At 47.3% G+C, this 25,052-nt stretch overlaps 1 protein-coding gene across 2 annotated transcripts in view; it reads right to left on the minus strand.

Annotated features, from left to right (window-relative positions):
- The window catches only part of TNNI3K (TNNI3 interacting kinase), a 236,284-nt gene extending 212,530 nt beyond the window's left edge, over positions 1–23,754 (minus strand). For both annotated transcript variants that reach the window (XM_048497322.1, XM_048497323.1), the window contains exons 1-5: positions 23,650–23,754; positions 22,829–22,937; positions 14,028–14,113; positions 11,783–11,880; positions 8,669–8,779 (exon numbers count right to left, since the gene is read on the minus strand). In XM_048497322.1, the coding sequence (XP_048353279.1) occupies positions 8,669–8,779; positions 11,783–11,880; positions 14,028–14,113; positions 22,829–22,937; positions 23,650–23,689 (444 nt within the window). In that variant the 5' untranslated portion in view covers positions 23,690–23,754. The remainder of the gene's footprint in view (positions 1–8,668; positions 8,780–11,782; positions 11,881–14,027; positions 14,114–22,828; positions 22,938–23,649) is intronic.
- Between the last annotated feature and the right edge of the window lie 1,298 nt (positions 23,755–25,052).

Below are 25,052 nucleotides of genomic sequence, written 5' to 3' on the forward strand. Positions count from 1 at the left end.
GGGGGGGGGGGGTGGGGGGGGGGGGGGGTGGGGGGGGGGGGGGGTGGGGGGGGGGGGGGGTGGGGGGGGGGGGGGGTGGGGGGGGGGGGGGGTGGGGGGGGGGGGGGGTGGGGGGGGGGGGGGGTGGGGGGGGGGGGGGGTGGGGGGGGGGGGGGGTGGGGGGGGGGGGGGGTGGGGGGGGGGGGGGGTGGGGGGGGGGGGGGGTGGGGGGGGGGGGGGGTGGGGGGGGGGGGGGGTGGGGGGGGGGGGGGGTGGGGGGGGGGGGGGGTGGGGGGGGGGGGGGGTGGGGGGGGGGGGGGGTGGGGGGGGGGGGGGGTGGGGGGGGGGGGGGGTGGGGGGGGGGGGGGGTGGGGGGGGGGGGGGGTGGGGGGGGGGGGGGGTGGGGGGGGGGGGGGGTGGGGGGGGGGGGGGGTGGGGGGGGGGGGGGGTGGGGGGGGGGGGGGGTGGGGGGGGGGGGGGGTGGGGGGGGGGGGGGGTGGGGGGGGGGGGGGGTGGGGGGGGGGGGGGGTGGGGGGGGGGGGGGGTGGGGGGGGGGGGGGGTGGGGGGGGGGGGGGGTGGGGGGGGGGGGGGGTGGGGGGGGGGGGGGGTGGGGGGGGGGGGGGGTGGGGGGGGGGGGGGGTGGGGGGGGGGGGGGGTGGGGGGGGGGGGGGGTGGGGGGGGGGGGGGGTGGGGGGGGGGGGGGGTGGGGGGGGGGGGGGGTGGGGGGGGGGGGGGGTGGGGGGGGGGGGGGGTGGGGGGGGGGGGGGGTGGGGGGGGGGGGGGGTGGGGGGGGGGGGGGGTGGGGGGGGGGGGGGGTGGGGGGGGGGGGGGGTGGGGGGGGGGGGGGGTGGGGGGGGGGGGGGGTGGGGGGGGGGGGGGGTGGGGGGGGGGGGGGGTGGGGGGGGGGGGGGGTGGGGGGGGGGGGGGGTGGGGGGGGGGGGGGGTGGGGGGGGGGGGGGGTGGGGGGGGGGGGGGGTGGGGGGGGGGGGGGGTGGGGGGGGGGGGGGGTGGGGGGGGGGGGGGGTGGGGGGGGGGGGGGGTGGGGGGGGGGGGGGGTGGGGGGGGGGGGGGGTGGGGGGGGGGGGGGGTGGGGGGGGGGGGGGGTGGGGGGGGGGGGGGGTGGGGGGGGGGGGGGGTGGGGGGGGGGGGGGGTGGGGGGGGGGGGGGGTGGGGGGGGGGGGGGGTGGGGGGGGGGGGGGGTGGGGGGGGGGGGGGGTGGGGGGGGGGGGGGGTGGGGGGGGGGGGGGGTGGGGGGGGGGGGGGGTGGGGGGGGGGGGGGGTGGGGGGGGGGGGGGGTGGGGGGGGGGGGGGGTGGGGGGGGGGGGGGGTGGGGGGGGGGGGGGGTGGGGGGGGGGGGGGGTGGGGGGGGGGGGGGGTGGGGGGGGGGGGGGGTGGGGGGGGGGGGGGGTGGGGGGGGGGGGGGGTGGGGGGGGGGGGGGGTGGGGGGGGGGGGGGGTGGGGGGGGGGGGGGGTGGGGGGGGGGGGGGGTGGGGGGGGGGGGGGGTGGGGGGGGGGGGGGGTGGGGGGGGGGGGGGGTGGGGGGGGGGGGGGGTGGGGGGGGGGGGGGGTGGGGGGGGGGGGGGGTGGGGGGGGGGGGGGGTGGGGGGGGGGGGGGGTGGGGGGGGGGGGGGGTGGGGGGGGGGGGGGGTGGGGGGGGGGGGGGGTGGGGGGGGGGGGGGGTGGGGGGGGGGGGGGGTGGGGGGGGGGGGGGGTGGGGGGGGGGGGGGGTGGGGGGGGGGGGGGGTGGGGGGGGGGGGGGGTGGGGGGGGGGGGGGGTGGGGGGGGGGGGGGGTGGGGGGGGGGGGGGGTGGGGGGGGGGGGGGGTGGGGGGGGGGGGGGGTGGGGGGGGGGGGGGGTGGGGGGGGGGGGGGGTGGGGGGGGGGGGGGGTGGGGGGGGGGGGGGGTGGGGGGGGGGGGGGGTGGGGGGGGGGGGGGGTGGGGGGGGGGGGGGGTGGGGGGGGGGGGGGGTGGGGGGGGGGGGGGGTGGGGGGGGGGGGGGGTGGGGGGGGGGGGGGGTGGGGGGGGGGGGGGGTGGGGGGGGGGGGGGGTGGGGGGGGGGGGGGGTGGGGGGGGGGGGGGGTGGGGGGGGGGGGGGGTGGGGGGGGGGGGGGGTGGGGGGGGGGGGGGGTGGGGGGGGGGGGGGGTGGGGGGGGGGGGGGGTGGGGGGGGGGGGGGGTGGGGGGGGGGGGGGGTGGGGGGGGGGGGGGGTGGGGGGGGGGGGGGGTGGGGGGGGGGGGGGGTGGGGGGGGGGGGGGGTGGGGGGGGGGGGGGGTGGGGGGGGGGGGGGGTGGGGGGGGGGGGGGGTGGGGGGGGGGGGGGGTGGGGGGGGGGGGGGGTGGGGGGGGGGGGGGGTGGGGGGGGGGGGGGGTGGGGGGGGGGGGGGGTGGGGGGGGGGGGGGGTGGGGGGGGGGGGGGGTGGGGGGGGGGGGGGGTGGGGGGGGGGGGGGGTGGGGGGGGGGGGGGGTGGGGGGGGGGGGGGGTGGGGGGGGGGGGGGGTGGGGGGGGGGGGGGGTGGGGGGGGGGGGGGGTGGGGGGGGGGGGGGGTGGGGGGGGGGGGGGGTGGGGGGGGGGGGGGGTGGGGGGGGGGGGGGGTGGGGGGGGGGGGGGGTGGGGGGGGGGGGGGGTGGGGGGGGGGGGGGGTGGGGGGGGGGGGGGGTGGGGGGGGGGGGGGGTGGGGGGGGGGGGGGGTGGGGGGGGGGGGGGGTGGGGGGGGGGGGGGGTGGGGGGGGGGGGGGGTGGGGGGGGGGGGGGGTGGGGGGGGGGGGGGGTGGGGGGGGGGGGGGGTGGGGGGGGGGGGGGGTGGGGGGGGGGGGGGGTGGGGGGGGGGGGGGGTGGGGGGGGGGTGGGGTGGGGGGGGGGGGGTGGGGGGGGGGGGGGTGTTGGGGGGGGGGGGGGGTGGGGGGGGGGGGGTTTGGGGAGGGGGGTGGTGGGGGGGGGGGGGTGGGGGGGGGCGGGGGGGGGGGGGGGGGGGGGATGGGGGGGGGGAGGGGGGGGGGGGGGGCGGGGGTGGGGGGGGGCAAGGCCAGCTGGCTGGGAGAGAACCGGGCAGGATTGCCATCCTTACACTGAGTCTAACTCAGGCCCACCTCACAAGATTTCCCTTATCCTGCAGTTTTCAAAAAAAGAAAAATTGGCAGTTCTTTTGAAAAAACAAACCGCACCGCTCCCACTCCCATGTAAACACCACAGAAGATGGATCAGTTTATTTTTCCCGCCTTGCCGCCTACAGCCAATCAGAACATCGGAAAAACAGGACAGTTTGCGCATGCACGGCAACGTTGGCAAAGAAAATGGAACTAAACCAGGGGCCGTGCATAATCATCTGGAGTTCTTCCTCTGGCCTGAACATGCTGATGGGCTGCCGTGCAGAGGAAGAAACTGAGATAGAAACATCCTGGCATGTATGATCCCGATTTTCCCCCAGGATATTTTGTCCATCCAGAAAACACCAAATTGTCCTGTTTTCTCATGTTGACACAGTTGTCCAGGTCTTGTAGGAAAAAATAGTATTTTACTGTGCGGTCATTAGTTTTGTTTGTAATAAGGAACTTAAAATATGATTACTATTACTCATTTTTGGGAGAGTTTTACATTTGACTAATTAGCTGTTTAAAGTTTAGGTCCAGAGCTGAATTCAAGCACATTCTGTTTATTTTCTGTACAGAATTATTCTGAGATGCTGAACCCCAATAGCATTTCCCCTACTTGGGGAGTTGAGTTAATTTTTTTCTTTTGCATTTTTAAGAGGACAACTTGAAATATGGATTTTTATATAGTTCTAGTCAAAATGATTAATTTCACTGATTCTTCTTCCTACTTCTGATTTTGGGAAAAGCTTTCCCCACCCTTCCACCCCTGACTTCACAGCATAGAGTACATATTTGAAGAGAGGCATGGTAATTGTGACAGGCAGCTGCATTCTAAAGAGTGATCCTGGTCATAGAACCCTGTGATTGATAGGGAGTTTGAACAGAATTCTGAAAATGGCAGTTGGAGAGTTCTGACAATTGATAACTGACAACAGAGAGAAGCTAACACATATAGCTTTGAGACAGCAGTGTAAGGGGCAAGATGTCTGGTGGAGAATTCTCCTCCAGAGTGAAAAGGAACACATTTAGGTTTTGGATCAGACACACTCCAAAACCAGTTATCTAGGGATATAACTTTAATGTTGATAGAGTGATCCCTAAGAGTTTCATAGGAAAGAACTCACGTGAAAGGAGTGATCCCAAGCCAGTTTAAAGGAGAATCTGGGGAAGTATGTTAATGTTCCTAACTCCTCTAACTGACGAACCACTGTCTAAAAGAAATTTAAGTTCAAGAAAGAACTTAGCGTCTGTCAAGAGAAATCACTCTCAGTCACAAATAAAGTTTAAACACTCGTATGTAAACCAGCATGATACAACTGGAATTATAATATATCACTTGAACATAACATCTCAAATTCCTCAATTTTGTCACAAACCACATTTCTGTTATGAATCAGTGGTATTTTTCGCACAGTAGAGATTTAATATCGTGAGGACATTATAAAACTGTTTTGGAGAATAAGTTTGAACAGCTCTCTCCCTGAAAATGTCTTGAGAATATCTTATTTCTCACAACCGGGGTCTTTCAAAAATTTGTAAACTGGCAATTTTTTCCCTAAAGATGGTGCTGCTTGCCTTTGCAAACAAAAGTAGGCAGGATACACTTTTCCCCTCTCTTCAGCTCTTTCATTTTCACTGCAGTTGTGCTTGCCATTTTGTGTACTGCTGCAAAAATTGTCTTGCCTCCACCATTTGGTGAAGGTTTCCCATGGAAGTTTCCTCTTCTTGCATCTCATCCGCACATGATTTCACTGTTAAAAGTACATGAATAATGTTTGTTTTGCCTGGTCTTTGAAGAAAAAGTTTCAAAATACAAAGAGTATCAAAAATTCAAAAAAAATGGCATAAGGAAAAATATATACCGGTAACTAATTTGTAGTTGAAAGAACAAAATAGCCATACTGTAGGGAGATGCAGTTTAGAAAATTCTGGCGTCTAGAAGAATGAAATGTAAAGGCTCCAGAGTGGCCATCAGGGTGTCTTCCATTTAATATAATTTTACTGGTTGAAGAACAAAAGTGGGCCAAGAAAGAAGCCGCCTTGTTCTTGGTTGTATCACGTGAAACTCTCACCAATAATGGCGAGTTTAAGTGGAATACCAGAGGAATGAAGTTACATGGATCTAGATTTTCATCTTCATCATCATTCCAAGTCTGGCATTAAAGTCACCAGCAATATAACATTTTTCAGATGGATGGGAAATTTGAAGGAATTGGGAAAGAGTCCATTGAGACGTGAGTGCAAAAGCATCCAAGCAAGGTGGCAAATATGTATTAAAGATACACTGAAACCAGGCAGTGTGGCACAAAAATGCCTGGGCGAAAGGAGGGCCATCATAGAGTGGAATGAACTGGCACATAAGTTTGTTGGAAACTAAACAGCAGAAGCCAGCTCTAAAATGATCCTTCTTGTTCTCCCTCATGGCTGAGAGAAAATTCGCAGAAAAACCCTTCAAAGCAATGGGATTAGGGCTTCAGGTTTCCTGTAGGAGAATTAGATCAAATTTGGATAGTTGCTAAAATCAGTATCCCCAAGATGTCTACATTATCCCGCCACCTTCCATGAAAGACATTTCAGTACGGGAGTGCAGGAAGATGATGATATTATATGAACAATTTTGTTGAGCTTGCCAGCAGTATCATGGTAAATGCTCCCATTAAGCATGATGGAATATAGGCTATTCTGAATTATGGCGTTAGATTCAGCCATTGGTTTGGCTGAAATAAAGGGGGGGTGTTGGATCCCGGGAGACTTCTGGTTGTTCTTCATGCAATACTAAATCACCATTTCCAAGGCTAGATAGCTCAGGAGGGACTAGTTCAGGAATCAAAATGGGAATTTTAGCAATTTGTTCAACAACTGCAGTATTGTTTGACAGATCAATTTCCATATCTAGATCAATTACGGTAAATCCTGCTGTTGATTGCAATGATTGGATTTAATCTCTGCCATGTTTGAAATCATGCCATGTTGATTCAGGGTGGGGGTGGAGGCGAAATTGCTAGCTGATTTGTAATCAATGGGTTAATTACAGTGTTATTAAAAAGTCATCGAGGATGAACATTATAACTATAATATAATCTTGGTGTCCTTTTCCTTGGAAAATCAATGGGAATACATTAGAACAGGGGTCGGGAACCCGCGGCTCGCGGATGGCATCGCGGCTCTTCCTCATTGCTGTTCTGCGACTCCACTGAAAGCCGAGCCAGCCGGTCTATTCTTCACCTGCCCTCCAAGCAGCAGGGCGGGCGCATCCCTCGCCAGCGGCCGGCCAGGCCGCGCCGCTGGCTTAGCCTCCTGCCCGGGCCTACGCTGAAGTTTGCGGTGAAACTACCGGTGGCCGGCCAGGCCGAGCCGCCGGGCCCATCTTTGCCCGCCCTGCAAGCAGCAGGGCGGGCGCATCCCTCGCCCGCGGCCGGCAAGGCCGCGCCACGGGCCCTGCCTCCTGCAACCAGCGAGGTGGGTGCTTTCCCGGTGGCCGGCCAGGCCGAGCCGCCGGACCCATCTTCGCCCGCCCTGCAAGCAGCAGGGCGGGCGCATCCCTCGCCCGCGGCCGGCCAGGCCGCGCCGCAGGCTTTGCCTCTGGCCCGCCCCGCTGGTTGCGAGGTGGGTGCTCTTCTGGCGGCCGGCCAGGCCGAGCCGCCGGGCCCATCTTTGCCTGCCCTGCAGGCGCGGGGGGGGCACGAGCGAGCAAGTGGGCAGGGGAGCGGAGGGGGGGCATGCGAGTGGGTGGGGGGGTGAGCGGGGGAGGGTGAGCCAAATGGCTTTTTGAGGGGAAAAGGTTCCCGACCCCTGCATTAGAACAAGTGCCGTCTTTCCTCTAACTGGGGGTGATGTTTCATTTCAATCTGAAATAGTCACCTCAACTCAGCCACATTACCAACCTTGCAAAACACAATACTGCCGCGATTAAACACTTCTTTTTCACCAAAGGAAGTCAATACATACCTTCTGCAGTTAAAAATCTTCAAATCCAAATTAATCCCAAAGATGCTATATGGGGCCCCAATATGGGTAGGTGGCCCAATCAAAGAAAGAATTCAGTCCAAGATTTTTGGAACCTTCTTGGACTACCCAACTGTGTTGCATTTGTTAGCCTATGCCTAGAAATGGGTCTAAATCTTATGACTACGAGAGTCTGGATATCATTTTTGAAATTTTGGGTGCACCTCCATCATTATGCAAGGCCAGGCACATGCTCGATGATTTAGACCACTCCAAATGGAACCAACAAATTGCAAATTATATTATGACCTTAGGCTTTTCTGTGGATTTTTTCTCCAACTCTGACAAGACCTTTCGCATCTTTAAACAAAGAATACTTGATTTGAAAGACAAAAACTGCTAACTGAAACTAACAGGCCTTGCTCATTGTTGAGCTATGGACTTCCTCCACCTGATGGATCCCTCACAGACTACTTCAAAAATTTCTCATCCCCATTACTGAGACACTGTTGAATGCAAGTCCGTCTAAATGTATTCCCCTCTGCAGTTCTCCATAGCAGATTTCTTCAGCACCTGTTACAAGCAAGAACTTGTCAATGTTCACCCAACCAAGTGGAAACAACTGCTCGTATACTCTTGTATTGTCCTCACTATACAGAATTCAGGAGTCATTACATTGAGCCTCATATTAATTCATGACTTGCCATTTCCGACCAAGAAAAGATACGTCTGCTCCTGAATGATCACTGTACTAAAAGAACTGCCGACGTAGCAAAATTTTGGGTGACAGCTTTATCAATAACCGCTCACTCCTTTTGATCACCTATTAACCTTTCCTTGTTGTTGTTAGTTTGATCATTGTTTTATCTATGCCTAATAAAGGTAATGAAATGAGAAAAAAGTTCTGGAAAATCAACTGTCAAGATGTGGTTCCAATTAATATTGGGACAATAATGAATACAGGCAGTCCAAACCAAAGTGGGGTGATTGTACTGTGAGACCAGTGTAGGGCCAGGCCAATGCATTTGCCCACTTCTGGCATAAGGGGCACCCACACCAGCAGTGGGAGCAAAAAACACTAGTGTCCTGTCACCCACCAGGTACACAGTGGGCAAGCTCAAAAGCCCAGGCCACCGTGGATCTACACGGTGCTATACAGAGAACAGCACCATGGGGAGGGGTGAACCGGGGCCTTCCTGGGGGCGGAGCCAACTTTAGTCATCTCCATTGACATTCCAGCCCAGGAATGCTGGCACCTGGCCTTGCAGACTAAAACATGTCAACGGGACAATTCGGCCAGCTGGAGGGATTTAAACTTCCCTCCTTTCCACATTTCCTGAAACCCTGTGAAGGTGGAACGGCACCACCTTTATGTCCCTTCTCTTGTCACCTCCAACCCCCCCCCCAAAAAAAAATCTGGATTACAATGTAATATTACAATGTAATATTTGTGAAGTCTTTAAGCAGTCGTTTTTTAGTTGCCAATCATATAACATTGCTTAAAAAATAACATATTCAAAGTTGTTTTAAAAAATCAGGAAACACAGACTTACTTCACTGGTGGATGTTTTCCTGTCTGCCTCTCTAAGAATTAGAATATTGCCCTCAGTTCTAATAGTTGTTGTAGTGCATGCAAATCAACTACAAAACATACCTCATGGTGTCCAGCAATTGTAGAAATATGAAGAGCAGTAAGTGCTCCATAGCCAACTTGTTGAATATCAGCTCCACTGTGAAGCAAGGCTGTGACAAGTTCTGCATTGTCCTGAAAAGCGGACATTGAAAGGATGACAGAGAAACATCATTACATAGCTGCTTTCTTCCTCCATCAGAGTGATCACTTAGCCAGGGAAACGCTTTGAACAGAAGATTGCCCTGTTCAAACATTCAAACCCATGTAAATGTGAGAATAGAACTGTAATCACACTGACTGCTGGGTCATCTCTAGATGTATACTGTGTAATGCCAAACATCTGTAGGAAACTCCTGCATAAATACAAATGAATCAACATGAATTTCTCTATGCAAACAGGAGTTACACACAAAAAAGTGAATGAAAGGCCTCATGTACATGCAAGGACTTCCCTACAGTCATTCATCTGTACATGATATATATCTGTGACTGGGGTAGTGGGCTCAATCTCACTCCTTTGTATGCACATTTGTGAGGTTTCAAATGGTTGAACAGGACTAATATAAATACAGACAGCTGTACTTCTAGAACTAGCTCAAAGATCAAGTTCTTTCATGCCAAATAAATTGATCCACAATGTACTTTTCCTAGTTCAGCTCTAATATTTCTTCCCTGCTAAAGTGTATAAATAACATTCTGAATGCATGAGCAAAATACCTCATGGGAGAATAAATCAGTATTAAATATGCTCCCTCATGAAGCTCCAGGTTCCTCAAATAAAATCTTAGTAATATGGTCTAACTCCCCATGAGCCTTCAAAGCTGGAAATAAAAATCCAACTAAATGAAGAAAAATAGCTGAAAATGATTGTAAAATGATATCCACATTTTATTTCTTTGTTTCAGTTCCTTGATATATGGAATCCTGAAAAATTAAATCTTTTTGTAATCAGATATATACCCAGTGTGCCACAGCATTTGACTACAATCGAAACACTCAAAATTCATCCTCAGCCATGAATCTTACCTTGGGCCAGTAACCCTTTTTCACCTTAACCTTTTTGGCTGTCACATGGGGAAAGATGGGAACTATTTACATTGCCCTGAGCTCCTTGGCAAGATAAAATGTATAGTTTAAATGACAGAGAAATAAACACAATACGTAGGTTGGATTCCAACTGTGATTAGAATTCTGCTCACAGGATGGGACTTTCCCACAGCGCCCACTTTGCTGAAGGGCACTGCAGCTATCTTTTCTCAATGTTTGGAGAATATTCAGGACAGCTTGAGAAGGTAGTGCCATTGGAAAAATCAGAAATTGAGGAGCCTTCTTGTGAAAATGGGGTCTTTCCACTTACGCTATTTGTTTACTTCATCTATATCCCATCTTTCTCCCCAATGGGACCCCAAGGTGACTTACATAATTCTCATCTCTTCCATTTTATTCCCACAAGAACTCTGCAAAGTAGATTAGATAGACTGAGCTGTGTCAATGGTACAGAATCACCCAGAAAATGTCCATGGCAGAGCAGGGATTCAAACCTGGATTCTCCCAGATCCTTGTCTTGCACTCCAATCATTACACTACACTAGACCTTGGTCTATTTGGGTTAACAGACACTAGAATTTAGCTCTAACATTGTGTTTTTGGGTTGTGTATGGTGCACATTTAAATTGCTACTCCTCTTAGCAAAAAAATCTAAATTGAGGGCTGGATCAAGTTCAAGATGTTGGTAATTACCAAGGTGCTTTACCTGGAACTTCATATTTTTTGGGGGATTGTCTCTTTAATATACCCTTCAGAGAGCCTTAACTTGATTGGGAACAATCCCTTGCTAGTCCCTGGCCTGAACATTATCTGGCTACTCCTCAACCAGGGCCTTCTTGGTGATAGCCCCTGCCTGATGGACATCTCTGTCTAATGAGATCCAAGTGCTATGGGACCTGCCAGAAACTCTGAAATCATAGCATTTCTGGCAATTCCTAGAGCTACCTTTGTAACTTCTGGTAAGAACTTCCAGTAAATACCAAGAGGCCACATTAAAAAAAAAATTCTTCCACTGCTGCCCTAAACAGTGATAAGCAATAGGACTTGGGTCATCAGATTCCCTCTCCCCACACTTGGGGCTTGGCAGGCCTATCTCTTTTCCTCCTCCCTGACCTTTCTCTTCTCTCTTTCTATAATTCTTATTTTCATAGGATTAAGAATAAAGCATTGAGGTGGGTTGGATTTTCTTTTTCCTATTTGTAATATTGAAAATTCATAATAAACTTGAATAATAAAAACTGAGAAATGTTTTGCGCAAATAATTCCTAGAGAGACATGAATAGGAGCTAGAAGCAGAGGAGCCCCATCAAAAGGTTGGGGGGAGATGGATCTTTAGAGCTGGCATGAGCTTGTGCTGGTGTATATGCCCACCAGGCTGGCACATTTGCCCAAAAGTGTTCCGCCCTGCATTGGTATCCGAAAGGACACCAGTGTGTGTGAGGGGGTGGGGCGGGGTGTTTCCAGGGAAAGAGCTGATGATAGTCAGCTCCCACCCAGGCTTTTGGGCCATGGGTATAGCGGCTGGTCCTCTGGACATATGCCACCCAAAACTAAGTCAATTCAGCCCCATGGAGGGCCTTTGGCTAGTCATGGAGGTTTGTTGTTGTTCCTGCCTTCCTGGGCAGGACAAAAGCTCTCTGGAGGTAATGGGGCAGTAGTGGTAACTCATCCTGCCATCTCGGGGTCTAGATGGGGCTGTTAGATGGAGGAAGACTGGAAACACAGCAGCAAAGAGAAACAAAGGACTCCAAGAGAACAGATCAAGAATAATTATTGAGATTACAAAATGAGTTTTAAGTGCTTGACTTGAAATATAAATGGGCCACAACAGAGAAGAAAGGCTTTCATTATTTGAGGAAATTAAAACAGGATTTAATTTGTCTACAAGAAAGTTAGACCATCAGAAAAGAGATATAAAATATTTAAGTAAAAAAAAAAGGAAAATATTTTGCACAGGAGCTTCAAAAGTCATTTTCCTGTTGACTGGTCAGTAGTATATATGAAGTAACATAATGTTTATTGAGACTATCAAGAAAAGCACATCTGGGATTTGTTTTTACAAAATTAATGTGATATGACTCAGTTTACCTTGTAAGCTGCTAAATGGAGAGCTGTAAATCCATTTCTTGTTAACCTTGATGGACGTAGTCCTTTCAGCATAAGAGTCCTAACATGTGATTTATTGCCTGTTTAAGAAATATTGGGAATCAAAGTGCCATAAACATAATCCATAAATTAAATTACAAATCCCCATTCTAGATCAATACAAAACCTACCTGTCAGTACTATGTGGGTTTATGCAGAAATAAATCCCCCAGATAGTGGTGAAATTTACTTACATATGAAATATTTAGGGGGAACCTATTATTTATTATGAATTGTGTTTTATCATTTATATTTTTATTATTCATCACTACAGTTAAAACATACTACAGACTACTTGCTCCTACAAGACCGTCCCACTTTTAAGTATTTAGACAGAGGCTTTGTTCTGTGTTCCTTCACCTTTTAGAAATGAGGTAGAGGACTGTCAGAGACAGGAGTTTTTCTACTATAGCATGTATCCTTTGGAATCCCCTCCCTAAGACTTTGCACCTGGTAACTATGCACTGGAGTTTTATAGGTCACATAAAGATGTCTACCAAGTGTTTAATGATAAGTAATAATTTGATTGCCCTGACCTGAATGGCCCAGGCAAGCCTGATCTCATTAGATCTCAGAAGCTAAGCAGGGTCAGCCCTGGTTAGTTCTGAGACCATCAAGAAGTCCAGAGTAGATATACAGAGGAAGGTAATGGTCAACCACCTCTGAATTTTCTCTTTCTTGAAAAACCACATGAGGGTTGCCAAAAGTTGGCTGTGACTTGACACCACTTTGGACCACCAATCTATAAACTCCTCTAGCAAAATAGGCTACACCTTCCATAGAAATTTTACAAAAAATTAATGGATATTATGTGGCTTTAATCTTTCCAAACTGTTTCCATCAGCAGTAATTCCAAGCCATGTTAGAGCAAAGATGAGACTATGAGACTCCATTAGCCTAACTAGCATCAACTGCCAACTGGTTTGCCTCACTTATTGTGTTACTATTATAGAAGGAATTTAACAGCAAGTACCTGTTTGATATGTCTGTTCGATTCCTCCCTACCCCTTGTGTCATGTATATTATATTGTGAACAGTTGTTTGGAACTGCAAGTTGCCTTGGTTGCCATAGCAGAATGGCAAAGTATAAATGTTTCAAATAAAGACTAGCAGCAAAGCCCATTTGGGGGGGTATGCAATGAGCCGTAGCCAAGAGGGGCAAGCAAGCATTTTCCCCTTCAGTGGACTTTACCGTGGTGTAGCAGCCACCCATGCTTCGGGCGCAATGCTTTCCATCTACTGGTCCTGTGTCTGTGACTTGGGATAGGGGGAGGGTGAAAAGGAGTGGCTTGGGGTGGAGGAGGGTGAGAAGGTGAGGCTTAGGTTGGGGGAGGGTTGAAAGGTGAGGCTTGGATGGGGAAGGAATGGGGAAGGGTGCAATGGGGGGAACTGGGATGGTTTTGGTGGACCAGCAGAGTAGCATGACCAAGGTGCTACTGCTTCACTAGTCAGAATGAGCTGTTGGGGTGGGGTGGGGACTTTGATGGGGCAGGTGGAGCAGCAAGTGTCAAGGCACCATTGCCCCACTGGCCAGGCTGGGTTGTTAAAGGTAGTGGGAGGGTGGGGAATATCGGGAGTGTGTTGGGGGGGGGTCAGGGGAAGGCGGGCAGGGGAGTGGATGGAATGTCACCCACCAATGAGTGAGCAGGACTCACCTCATGAAGGTGGGCCAGGAGGGTCCTACTTGTGAGTCCTCCTCACCAATTCCTGAAGGGTTCGTTTTCATGACATTCTATCCCTTAAGCAATTATAGGTTAAGATTGTGTTACATTGTCAGAGTTGTAGACTGGCCCTTCCCAATTGTTCTGCCTTTGGGAATTTTCTGCAAGTAGTTTTAACTGACCAAAAAGTCAACTGCAATTCATATTGCACTGAAGGACAAGGGAGAGTTTACAAAACTCTGTATTTTACTTTAAAATGGTTTTCTTCTCTTTCTTGCTATACTGTAGGTAACTAGTGATAACTGTGTAAATTTACTCTTTGCATGGGTTAAATCTAATTAAAATTTAAACCACCTTGTTATTGCTGTTTAGACTGTTCCAACTGATGCCTGAATGTGATTCAACAAAAACAGTGCTAAAGATGCAAACAGATTAAAAAATAATAATGTTTCCTCAGCTTATTAAAAAAAAGAAAAATCATTAAATCTGCCAATAAGAGGGTTACAGAGCATCCTAGAAACACTTACCATTACAAATACAACACAAATGCAGAAGAGACAGTCCATTTTCTGTACGGTAATTTAAATTAACTTTACTGAAGGCTTCATCAGAGCTGAAAAAAAGATTTTACAGATGATCACAGTTTTAATTTTTTTAGCATATTTTCTTTTTATTGATAGAAATTCACCATGATTTTGTAGAAACTATAGGGGATGATTTTACTCCAATTGTACCTTAATTTAAGACACCTTCAGTTCACTGATTTTGATTAAAATACCTTCATGTTGAAAGAGCTGAAAGGGCATCAGTTAGTACTGACTAATTTTTTACTACCCATGTGTATGGGAGAGAAGGTGGACTGAAGGATGAGTATGGGAATTTCTCCCCTACCAAACTCTATCACTCTTAGCTGATATTTTCTCCTCACTAGAAAGAACTGTAATCATGTTCCATAGCTTCATTGCTACCAGGGGCGTATTTGCCTGGGGATAGGGGGTACCCTCTGTCACTGGGCACCTCTGATCTGGTCACAAGGGGGTGCAAAATAGGCTCCCGATGTGACCAGAAAGACAGCATTTGTCGTCTTCTGGCACCCTCAGCCCCGACCATGTCGTCATCGACATGGGTGGTGCCAAGGAAGTCAGAGGACCCTCCCAAGCCTTGGCCTCCTCCTGGCTGCTGGCTCCTCTCCAAGCCCTCCCCCCTTCCAACTCTGAGCCGGCAGCTGGCAGTCCCTTTTGCCCTCCCCTCTGAGGAAAACAAAAGCAACTGGAAGGCTCCGTGATGGGGTCTTTGCTTTTATAAGTCTATGAAAAAACATTCAGAGAACAATTTTATGCAGTGGGGCTTACATTCAGGAAAGTGTAAGTTAAGGAATTTATCATCAGAGGAAAACAGAGGGTTGAAGGGGCTACTAGTAGCAATCAGAGACGTACCGAGGGGAAATGGCGCCCGGAGACATCCATTCTCCTGGCACCCCCCCCCCCACTATGCCTGAGGCAGGGCCCAACCCTGGGCTCACCCCAAGCCCTGCCCCCTCCCATCTGCCAGCTCCTCCAAAGCCCCTCCCAGCTCCAAGCCAGAAGCCAGTAGTCCCTTCTGGGCATAGCCTCACCCCCCAAGCTTATAAAAGTAAAGTCCCCAGCATGGAACCTTCCAGTTGCTTCTCTCCTCCCCAGAGGAGAGGGCAGAAGGGTCTGCTGGCTGCCCCCTTGGAGCCGGCAGCTGGGAGAGGGTGGGGCTTGGGGGTGGGCTTGGGGATGGGCCCTGCTCCAGGCATAGTGGGGGGCACCCAGAGATCGGATGTCTCTGGGCGCCATTTCCCCCCAGAATGGCTCTGATTGCTACCAGTAGTCCCTTCAACCCTGCTTTCCTCTGATGATAAGTTCCTTAATTTACAGCGAATACTTCCCTGAATTTAAGCCCCACTGCACAAAATTGTTCTCTGAATGTTTTTTTCATACACTTACAGACATGCACATGAAGCATCTTTCTCTGATCCTCACTTGTCCTTATTCTTGTCATCACTCACAGGAAAAGAAAAAAAAATCTTACAAACTTTGGCAGCAGAATCAAGTCATACAGTTTTCCTGGAAATCCAGGTGGAGAAAATCACATGTCTGTATTCTCCAGATTTGGTAACCCCCTCCCCTGCCCCAAACACACCTTGCATACAAAAACGAACACATCACAAACCTTACCTAAAATGATTCTACCATAAGCTCTATGTTTGTGTATGAGGCTGTGGCTTTTTAAAGATTTTTCTGTCTAATACTGATGAATCTGCATGTTGAGACTGAGGGGAGTGACTAGATAAAAGGGACAATGCTTTCAATTAATGCCTACATAATTTCAGACTACTCCACCTGATTCATTTTCCAAAACAGATTAGGCATTTAACAGTCTGTGCTCCATTGGCACTAATTATGATACTTGCATCCTCAAATTGGAATGTGAAAATGGGATGTAGAGTTCCTTGACTAGTTGATAAATGTTTCCAATTCATCTTTTGCTTAATATATGGGTTGTGCACTCTCCTTGAGATGGATGGAAGAAATCACTGACTAATTCACACAAGAATTCATCTAAATACACACAAACTGTACAAAGTGTCTAACATGGAACAGCTTTATTATGGAGCCTCATTATTTGTAAATTGATCGCTTTATACGTCAAAATAAACTTCCAGTTCTTGGATCACTGGCTATGGAACAGAATGCTCATCCTAAACATGGAGGTGGTCAATTTGAGAAGTGGGTAATCCTCATTCCCCCTCCCCATAGGACTCACAAATTGACAGGGTAAAACAAGGCCTAGGAATACTGATCTACAGAAGCTGAGGAGACAAATTGAAACTTGAGGAATATGGACTGAAATATGCTGAAGAGATAAACTAAAATTTACAACATTATTTCTATGCTTTGTTTCGGAAATACATGGATTTGAAAATTCTGAAAACCCTGTTCACAAACATTTGTAGACTTTCCATTATAACTCGTCATTACTTTGAAGTATAGCATTTCCATTTTTCATAGGTGCAATTAAAAGGGGTTCATTCTAAGCAACATAAATCCTGTGAAATATAACTTTTTCCGTGTTTATGTGCTTTCCATACTAATTGTACATGTTCATTTCAAACTCTTCAGCAACCGAACACCACTTATGTGTTGTGACATTCAAAGTCCAATTTATTTATTTTTTTAAATTCTCCTATACTTTTTAGTATGCCATAATCTATTTCAATATAGTTTGATGATTTCATGGGGCTTGTTGAGGATGTATAAGCATGAACTAAATAATTAAAATGAAGCCATTATTGCTAATGCATTTCTAATACTATTTCCCTTAAATGGGATAAATATCCGCATTCCCTCATTTTAAAAAAATGATATATGGTATTTGCAAACTTTTTTTGCAAAAAAATGCAGGCTGTACTGAAAAACGATACAGGATCTGCAGTTTTATGATTCATTAACCATTCACTGACCTGCTTTCCACCACTGCTTGTCAGTGGACTGAAAGGGAATTTCATTAATAAAAATAAAGCTGAGAAAACTGGCAACAGAGTAAATATGTCAACTAAACTTCATGAGAATCCTCAACAAATTACAGTCACAATGTACCTTAGTATGTGACAGGTAATTTGACCAGGTACCTTTTCTTATTTTTTCACATTATTTAGGACAGAAAATTTATGGTAAAACTATAATAATAATGAGAATTATAACCACCTTTTGTTGTAAGGACCAATTTAAACTGAAATGTAAAATTGGCTTAGGAAATTACTGTTGCTTACAATGTGTCCCTTAAAATTATTTAAAGTGAAGGAAAATGTTTTTGAGAAGCTGAGAACAATATTTTTAAACTTTCAAGTACTTAAAAAAAATTACAAACTTGCAAATAGGTAAGGTTTCTTTTTTTTAAAAAAAACCTGTCTTCCGCTTTCAGTGAGCCTCTCGTTGCTCCTTTGAGAATTCTGAGCAGAGTGCACAATCTTGGAAACTGGATTGTAATTAAAAATGATAGTCACAAGATTTGCAGTGAATGATTATCATCTCATTGTGGCTCAAGACATTTTCTTGCTCTTATTTCAGGGAAGATGAGGGCCATTGTTCAGCATCAGTGGCCAGATGAGCCAGGAAGGAGATCAGGAGGGCTTGAGAGAGCTGCCAGTTAGCATAATAAGTGTCATGTAACTAACATAGAAGACAAATTCCATGAATATGGTAGATGTCAGCTGATATTTTGTGGGTAAATTATGCCTACTTTGTAAGATAACCTTGGTTCTTTCAGCTTCTTATTTAACTTTTTGACTTGGGGGCCTATGGTGTCTGCTGCTATGAGTATGGGAAACATTTTTCAGGAACAGCTGCAAGGCTTCAGTAAATTTCAAAAAAAAAAGTCTGAATGTGGGTTTGTCACCTCTTATCTAGATTGGGTATCTCTCAGAATGAGAAACAAACCAACTGCAGCTGATCCCATCAGATTGGTCATGAATTTCTCTAGGGTGGCCTGTGCTGAAAAAGAACAGTAACTTTTAATTATTCCCAGGGACAGGGCAATAAGATGTTTAAGAAAAAAGGATAGAAACTATTTACAGGTCTAACACAATCTTGCTGGATCAATTAGTTTAGTGTTACAGTTAATAATTTAAGAGTGCATACAGCAGTTAGCACAAGGTTTTCTGGAACTAGATGCTAAGACACCAGTCTACTAGCAAGGGATATCTTTCAGCCTCCTCCTCTGGAAACACAATGCTCTTTACTATTGTCACCTGTTCTCACAAAAGACAAACATGAGACCTTTGAAGTCTGAGACAGGACCTCTCCAAGCTAACACTCTGAAGATGCAAACTCTACTTGAAAATGAGTCTCCTTTTTTATATCTCACTCCCCTTTCCCCTTGGACTCCTCCAGCCTTTCCATGGATCCTGATCAGCTGCTGGCAGCTCTGCTCACACACTACACACCAAAGGGGATTGGTGTTTTTTTTTCATAAAGGGGCACAACCTTTGCATATCTGTCACACTGTCTCTCTGGCACTTTCACTCATACAGAATAATGAACTTTCAATACACTTTCAATGCACTTTGCAGCTGGATTTTACTGTGCAAAATAGAAAAGTCCACTTGCAAACAATTGTGAAAGATCCTCGGAAGATGCCGGCCACAGATGCAGGTGAAACGTCAAGAGAGAATAATAATGGAGAGAATAGGCTGAAGGTTATAGAGAGAACTGAGCAACTAGTTCAAAAAACCCAGCAGTCTGGGGGATAAAACCTTAAACAAGCACCCATGGGGCAAGAAGCAAAGTCTTAGATGTCTCTACACTAATGCACAAAGCATGAGTAATAAACAGCATGAACTGGAACTCTTAACACAACATAATAAATATGATATACTAGGCATTACTGAAACCGGGTGGGATGAATCTCATGACTGGAATGTAATAATTGAGGGGTACAACCTGTTCCAGAGAAACAGATCAACTCGGAAAGGAGTAAGAGTAGCACTATATGTCAGAGATTATTACACCTGTGACCAGGTCCATGACTTAAGTCCTGGGAACCAGGTTGAGAGCATCTGCGTAAAAATTAAGGGGAAAAAAACCAGTGATCTCATTGTGGGAGTCTATTACAAACTCTCAAGCCAGAAGAGTTGGATGATGCCTTTCTGGAGCAGATAACCAAACTTTCACAAAGAAGAGAAATAGTAGTAATGGGAGATTTCAATTATCCAGATATTTGCTTGGAGTCTAACTCTGCCAAGGCTACCATGTCCAACAATATCCTCACTTGCCTTGCAGACAGTTCCATGGTCCAGAAGGTCAATGAGGCAACAAGGGGATTGGCTATTTTAGATCTGCTCCTAACTAACAATTGATAACCTGATTAATGGGGTGGAAGTGGCAGGGTCCTTAGGTGGGAGTGACCATGTTCTCATGGAGTTCATTATACAAGGAAAGGGGATGCCAGGTCTAGTCGGACATGCATTCTAGACTTTAAGAAAGCTGATTTCAGTAAACTTAAGAAACTACTGGGTGTGACCTCATGGTTAAGAATACTAAAAGAGAAGGAAGTACAAGATGGATGGAAGTTTCTTAAAAGTGAGATCTTGAAGGCACAATTTCAAACAATTCCAATGAGGAGAAAAAATGGGAGGTGTCTAAAGAAACCAGGATGGATGTCTAAAGAACTCTTAAGTGAGCTAAGATATAAAAGGGACATGTACAAGAAATGGAAAAGGGGGGAAATTACTAAATAGGCATTCAAACAAATAACCAAGACATGTAGGGAGAAAGTCAGAAAAGCTAAAGCTCACAATGAGCTCAGATTTGCAAGAGATGTTAAAAACAATAAAAAGGGCTTTTTTGGTTATGTCCGTAGCAAAAGGAAGAAAAATGATATGATAGGGTCACTGTGTGGAGAAAATGGTGAAATTCTAACAGGGGACAGAGAAAAGGCAGAACTACTCAACACCTTCTTTGCCTTGGTTTTTTCCCAAAGGAAAACAGTGTTCAACTGGGGGGAAATGGATCAGAAGATACAGTAGGGAAATTCAGCACAGAATAAATAAAGGGCTAGTACAGGAATATCTGAATACTTTAAATGAATTCAAATATCCAGGGCTGATGAACTACATCCAAGGTTATTAAAAGACCTGGCAGAAGTAATCTCAGAACCGCTTGCTATAATCTTTGAGAACTCCTGGAGAACAGGAGAAGTTCCAGCAAACTGGAGGAGAGCTAATGTTGTCCCCATCTTCAAAAAGGAGAAAAAAGAGGACCCAACCAACTACTGCCCAGTCAGCCTGACATCAATACCAGGAAAGATTCCAGAGCAGATCATTAAGATCTGCTTAAAGACAGTCTTTAAGCACTTGGAAGGGAATAATATGAAAGTCAACATGGGTTTCTCAAAACAAGAAATGCCAGAGTAATCTTGTCTCTTTTTTTTGATAGAGTGACAAACTTCGTAGATGAAGGGAATGATGTGGACGTAGTATATCTTGATTTTAGTAAGGACTTTGACAAGGTGCCCCGTGATATTCTTGCAAGTAAGCTGGAAAGATGTGGACTACACAATGCAACTGTTAGATGGATTTGTAATTAGTTGACTGGCTGAACTCAAGGAGTGCTCATCAATGGCTCATTTTCATCTTGGAGAGAAGTGAGTAGTGGAGTGCTACAGGGTTCTGTCCTGGACCCAGTACTATTCAATATTTTTATCAGTGACTTAAATAATGAAATAGAGGGCATGTTAATCAAATTTGTAGATGATACCAAATTAAGAGGGGTAGCTAACATACTGGATAACAGGGGCAGGATCAAAATGATCTGTACAGATTAGAGAGCTGGGCCAAAACTAGCAAATTGAATTTCAACAGAGATAAATGTAAGAAAAAACATAGGCAGAAAAAACACTTAGGCAGAAAAAATGAAATGCACAGATATCGGATGGGTGTGACCTGGCTTGACAACAGTACATGTGAAAGGGATTTGAGAGTCTTAGTAGACCACAACTGAAAATGAGTCAGCAGTGTGGTATGGCGGCCAAGAAAGCCAATGCAATTCTGGGATGCATCAATAAGAGCATAGTGTCTAGACTGAGGGAAGTAATTGTACCACTCTACTCTGCATTGGTCAGACCTCACCTAGAGTACTATGTTCAGTTCTGGGCACCACAATTCAAGAATGATATTGACAAGCTGGACCGTGTCCAGAGGAGGGCAACCCAAATGGTAAACGGTCTGTAATCCATGCCCTGCGAAGAGAAACTCAGGGAGCTGGGGATGTTTAGTCTGGAGAAATGAAGATTAAGGGATGGCATGATAGCTATGTTTAAATATTTGAAGGGATATCATGTCGAAGAAGGAGCAAGCTTGTTTTCTGCTATCTCAGAAACTAGCACACAGCATAATGGATTCAAGGCGCAGGAAAAGAGATTCCACCTAAACATTAGGAAGAACTTTCTGACTGTCAAGGTTGTTCGACAGTGGAATTCACTGCCTCGGAGAGTGCTGGAGTCTCCTTCTTTGGAAGTTTTTAAACAGAGGCTGGATGATCATATGTCAGGAGTGCTTTTATTGTGTGTTCCTGCATGGCAGAGGGTTGGACTTGATAGCCCTTGTGGTCTCTTCCAACTTTATGATTTCATAATTTTATGAACAGGGCCATAAAACCCATAAAACCCACAAAAACACTCCTAATTGTGAGTGTTTGAGAAAAAGTGGATTGAAAGTGAGTTATTCTGCATGTGCAAAAGTGCCCTCAAGAAATCTGCACTCACAAAGAAAACTCACAAAATAAAAAAAACTTAAAACAATGCGAGAATCATCAATAATAAAAAAACCATAAAAATAAGTCATTCACATTAAAACAGTACAATACAACATTTAGAAGTCTAAAATTATATTCTTAAACTAGACCTTCATCTAGAAGCAGACCATAAAACCAGCTTTAAAGAACAGAACCCATCATTTGTCAGCAAGTGCAGCTTAAGGGAGAGGGCATTTCAAAGACAGTGTTCCACCAATGGAAAAAACCCTGTCTTGTTACTACACCTCTGTAGCTGGGCCACGGAAGGCAGGGCTTGAGAAGAGCATCTAAACTGAACAGAACAGAAGGAGGGAATTCATCAAATATCCTGGCCTCAAGCCATTTAGGGTGTTAAAGAGTTTAGAAACACCCTACAGTACTCTGAGGGCACATTCAGAAATTCATTTACCATTATTGTTCCTCTCCCTCAGGAAACCTAGTGAAGGCCCCATCAAAAGGGAAGGGCAAATCTGCTATTGGGAGTGGCATGAGGCTGGTATATTTGCTCTCCCTGGGGCACTCACCCCAGTAGAGGGACGAATCCGCCTGTGCATGGCTGCCATGGCCCTCGGTGGTGGAATGCAGCACTGAATGCCATGCCAGCATCCCTGTGCCCCTGCTGCCAGGGCAGTCTGGGAACATGGCCAGGGGAGAAGCTGAGGCCTACCTGACCATTGTCCCAATTATGCCATGGATTCCAAGAAGGCCCTGATTCATAACAACTTTTGAGCATGATTCAACCAACATTAAGAACCTTCCAGAAGAAATTAATAAAATTTCCCTCAAAACTATAACTCTGCTATTGAAATTAGTGGAGCTTAAAAGTCTTTTAACTTTGTTAGCACGTTAAAACAGAGGTCCAGTGGCCAACAGCATATTCCAGCATTTATTCCAGCATAACAGCATGAGTCAGATCTCACTTAGTATGGCATCATTGTAAAATATACAGAAATGCAATATAAACATCATATATTTATTGTTTTTAAATGGACAATGCTGACAGATGAGATTACCTGAAAACATTTTTTAGCTCTGTAAACTCCTTTTCTTTGATTAACAGGTCATCTTCTAATCTTTCAATTATTATTGAATATGATTCGCTAACCTTTTTCTTCCATTCATCTAAAATAAAAAAGTTAAAATGATAGTCTGTGATATAAACAGCCTAAATACATACGGAAAAGTTCTCATTTATAAAATGCTTAAAATATCTTTCCATGTAGTTGAATGTTATTGTATAATCCTACCTGCTTCTTAAACACATTTGTTTAGATCTTGATTAAAAAAAACATATTATTATTAAAAGCACTGTGAATGAAATGCATAATGTCCAAATTTCCAAATTTGAAGGAAAAAGCTACTTTAAATTTTGTCATTCTTTGAATGTTATTGCATAATCCTACCTGCTTCCTAAACACATTTGTTTAGATCTTGATTAAAAAAAACATATTATTATTAAAAGCACTGTGAATGAAATGCATAATGTCCAAGCATAATGTCCAAGTACAATGGTTAGTTGTCAAAATTTAGTTAATTTATCATTTGATTTTTAATCTGGAAATAGAAAAGTATAGAAAAAGGCAACACTTATTAACCCAACTAGAGAATTTAGTTGAACATAATTCATTAGATTCCAGAAAGGTCTGGAAATTTTACATAATTTTTCAATAAGTGTATTTCCAAATTTGAAGGAAAAAGCTACTTTAATTTTTGTCATTCTTTAACTAGATTACCAACAGTAAACACTTTTGCATTTAAACTGCAGAATAAAATTCAAAACATTTTTTGGTAATGGAATTACAGTGTATTTTCTTAAAGAACCATGCTTCATTACCAGTGCAAGTTTGGGTTGGTCTAGATTTATAGTTCCCCATTTCTTCTTTGTTTCAGCAAAGTTCTGGTAGTAATATGACTCCTTGTTTGAGCGCACAGATCTCACAGTCTCACTTAAAAAAGAGTGAGAGAGAAGCACTTTGATAGACTTGTACCTAAAAATAAACTGTGCGGCAAATGGAATGTCATGCAACAATGACACGGGAAAAAACCACTGTGTGCAATTGAGTGCAGAATAAGAGAGATAACTAAGCAGGCTGTTAAACTTCAGATCAAAGTAAACATTGTTAATAAATCTATAGAAATATTACCTGATCTTTCATAAATATGTAGGCATCTATAGAAAGTAGTAATCTACGTGCTTCTATGTCAGAAATCCAATCTCAAGTCAAATGACTTCAGTGGTTGAAACTCCAAACAGTAGCAATACCTTGGAAATAAAGAATGCTCATCTAATCTTTAAATAGTTAAGCATTTGAAGGGTCCTCCAAGTCAGTAGCTTTGCTGCCAGACTTTCTGAGTCAACTTTTTCTGCTCTGTTTTGTGTGTTGAGGAACTCATGCATGTCTCTAGCAGAATTCGTATGTATTGCCATGCTTCAGGAGTGTTCTTAGCCCATTTGATGTAACTCAGACCACTTGGGCTCAGCTTTGGCCCTGAGCAAATTAAGCATGAACCATAGTCCACAACTATCTGTGATTACACACTGCAGAAGATGAGTCAAAATAGTTCCCAACACAGCTGTCCTACACAGAGTTAACCTTTCTGAACATATGGATCTCAACAGACGTAGAAAGGTGTGACTTCTAGCAATTGCAGTGCAAGTTACCTTTCCGCTCCTACCAGTTCTGAGATGCACAAAGCCTTAAGCTAATTTTGGAGCTTCTAGCAACCATGGTAGACCCCCAACGCTAGTTTTCCAAGTTCCACCCAAGTTGCTCTTTTTTTGTAGCTGTTGTTAAATGTTTCAGTATGATTAAGTGCAAATGCATACGTTCAGAGGAGACCTGGCAGCAGTAAAGATGTGCAGTGTGCCATCTTTTTGTCTACCATACCAAGTGAAACGCAAACTGCTTTTGCCACATACTGTGCCTTGTTGTTTTTGTTTGATGCCAGCAGTCATGTTGAAGAGAAGCCTGGTTAGCTGCTTTGCTCATTCACTCTCACTACCGTGTTTCCCCAAAAATAAGACAGTGTCTTATATTAATTTTTGCTCCCAAAGATGCGCTATGTCTTATTTTCAGGGGATGTCTTATTTTTCTGTGTTTCTGTTTGTCAGGCATGCTTCCAAACAAAAACTTTGCTACGTTTTATTTTCGGGGGATGCCTTATATTTCGCACTTCAGCAAAACCTCTACTACGTCTTATTTTCAGAGGATGTCTTATATTCCGGGAGACTCAAGG

The sequence above is a fragment of the Sphaerodactylus townsendi genome, linkage group LG05 (genome assembly GCF_021028975.2).
Source record: "Sphaerodactylus townsendi isolate TG3544 linkage group LG05, MPM_Stown_v2.3, whole genome shotgun sequence".
In the NCBI taxonomy this organism is placed as follows: Eukaryota; Metazoa; Chordata; class Lepidosauria; order Squamata; family Sphaerodactylidae; genus Sphaerodactylus; species Sphaerodactylus townsendi.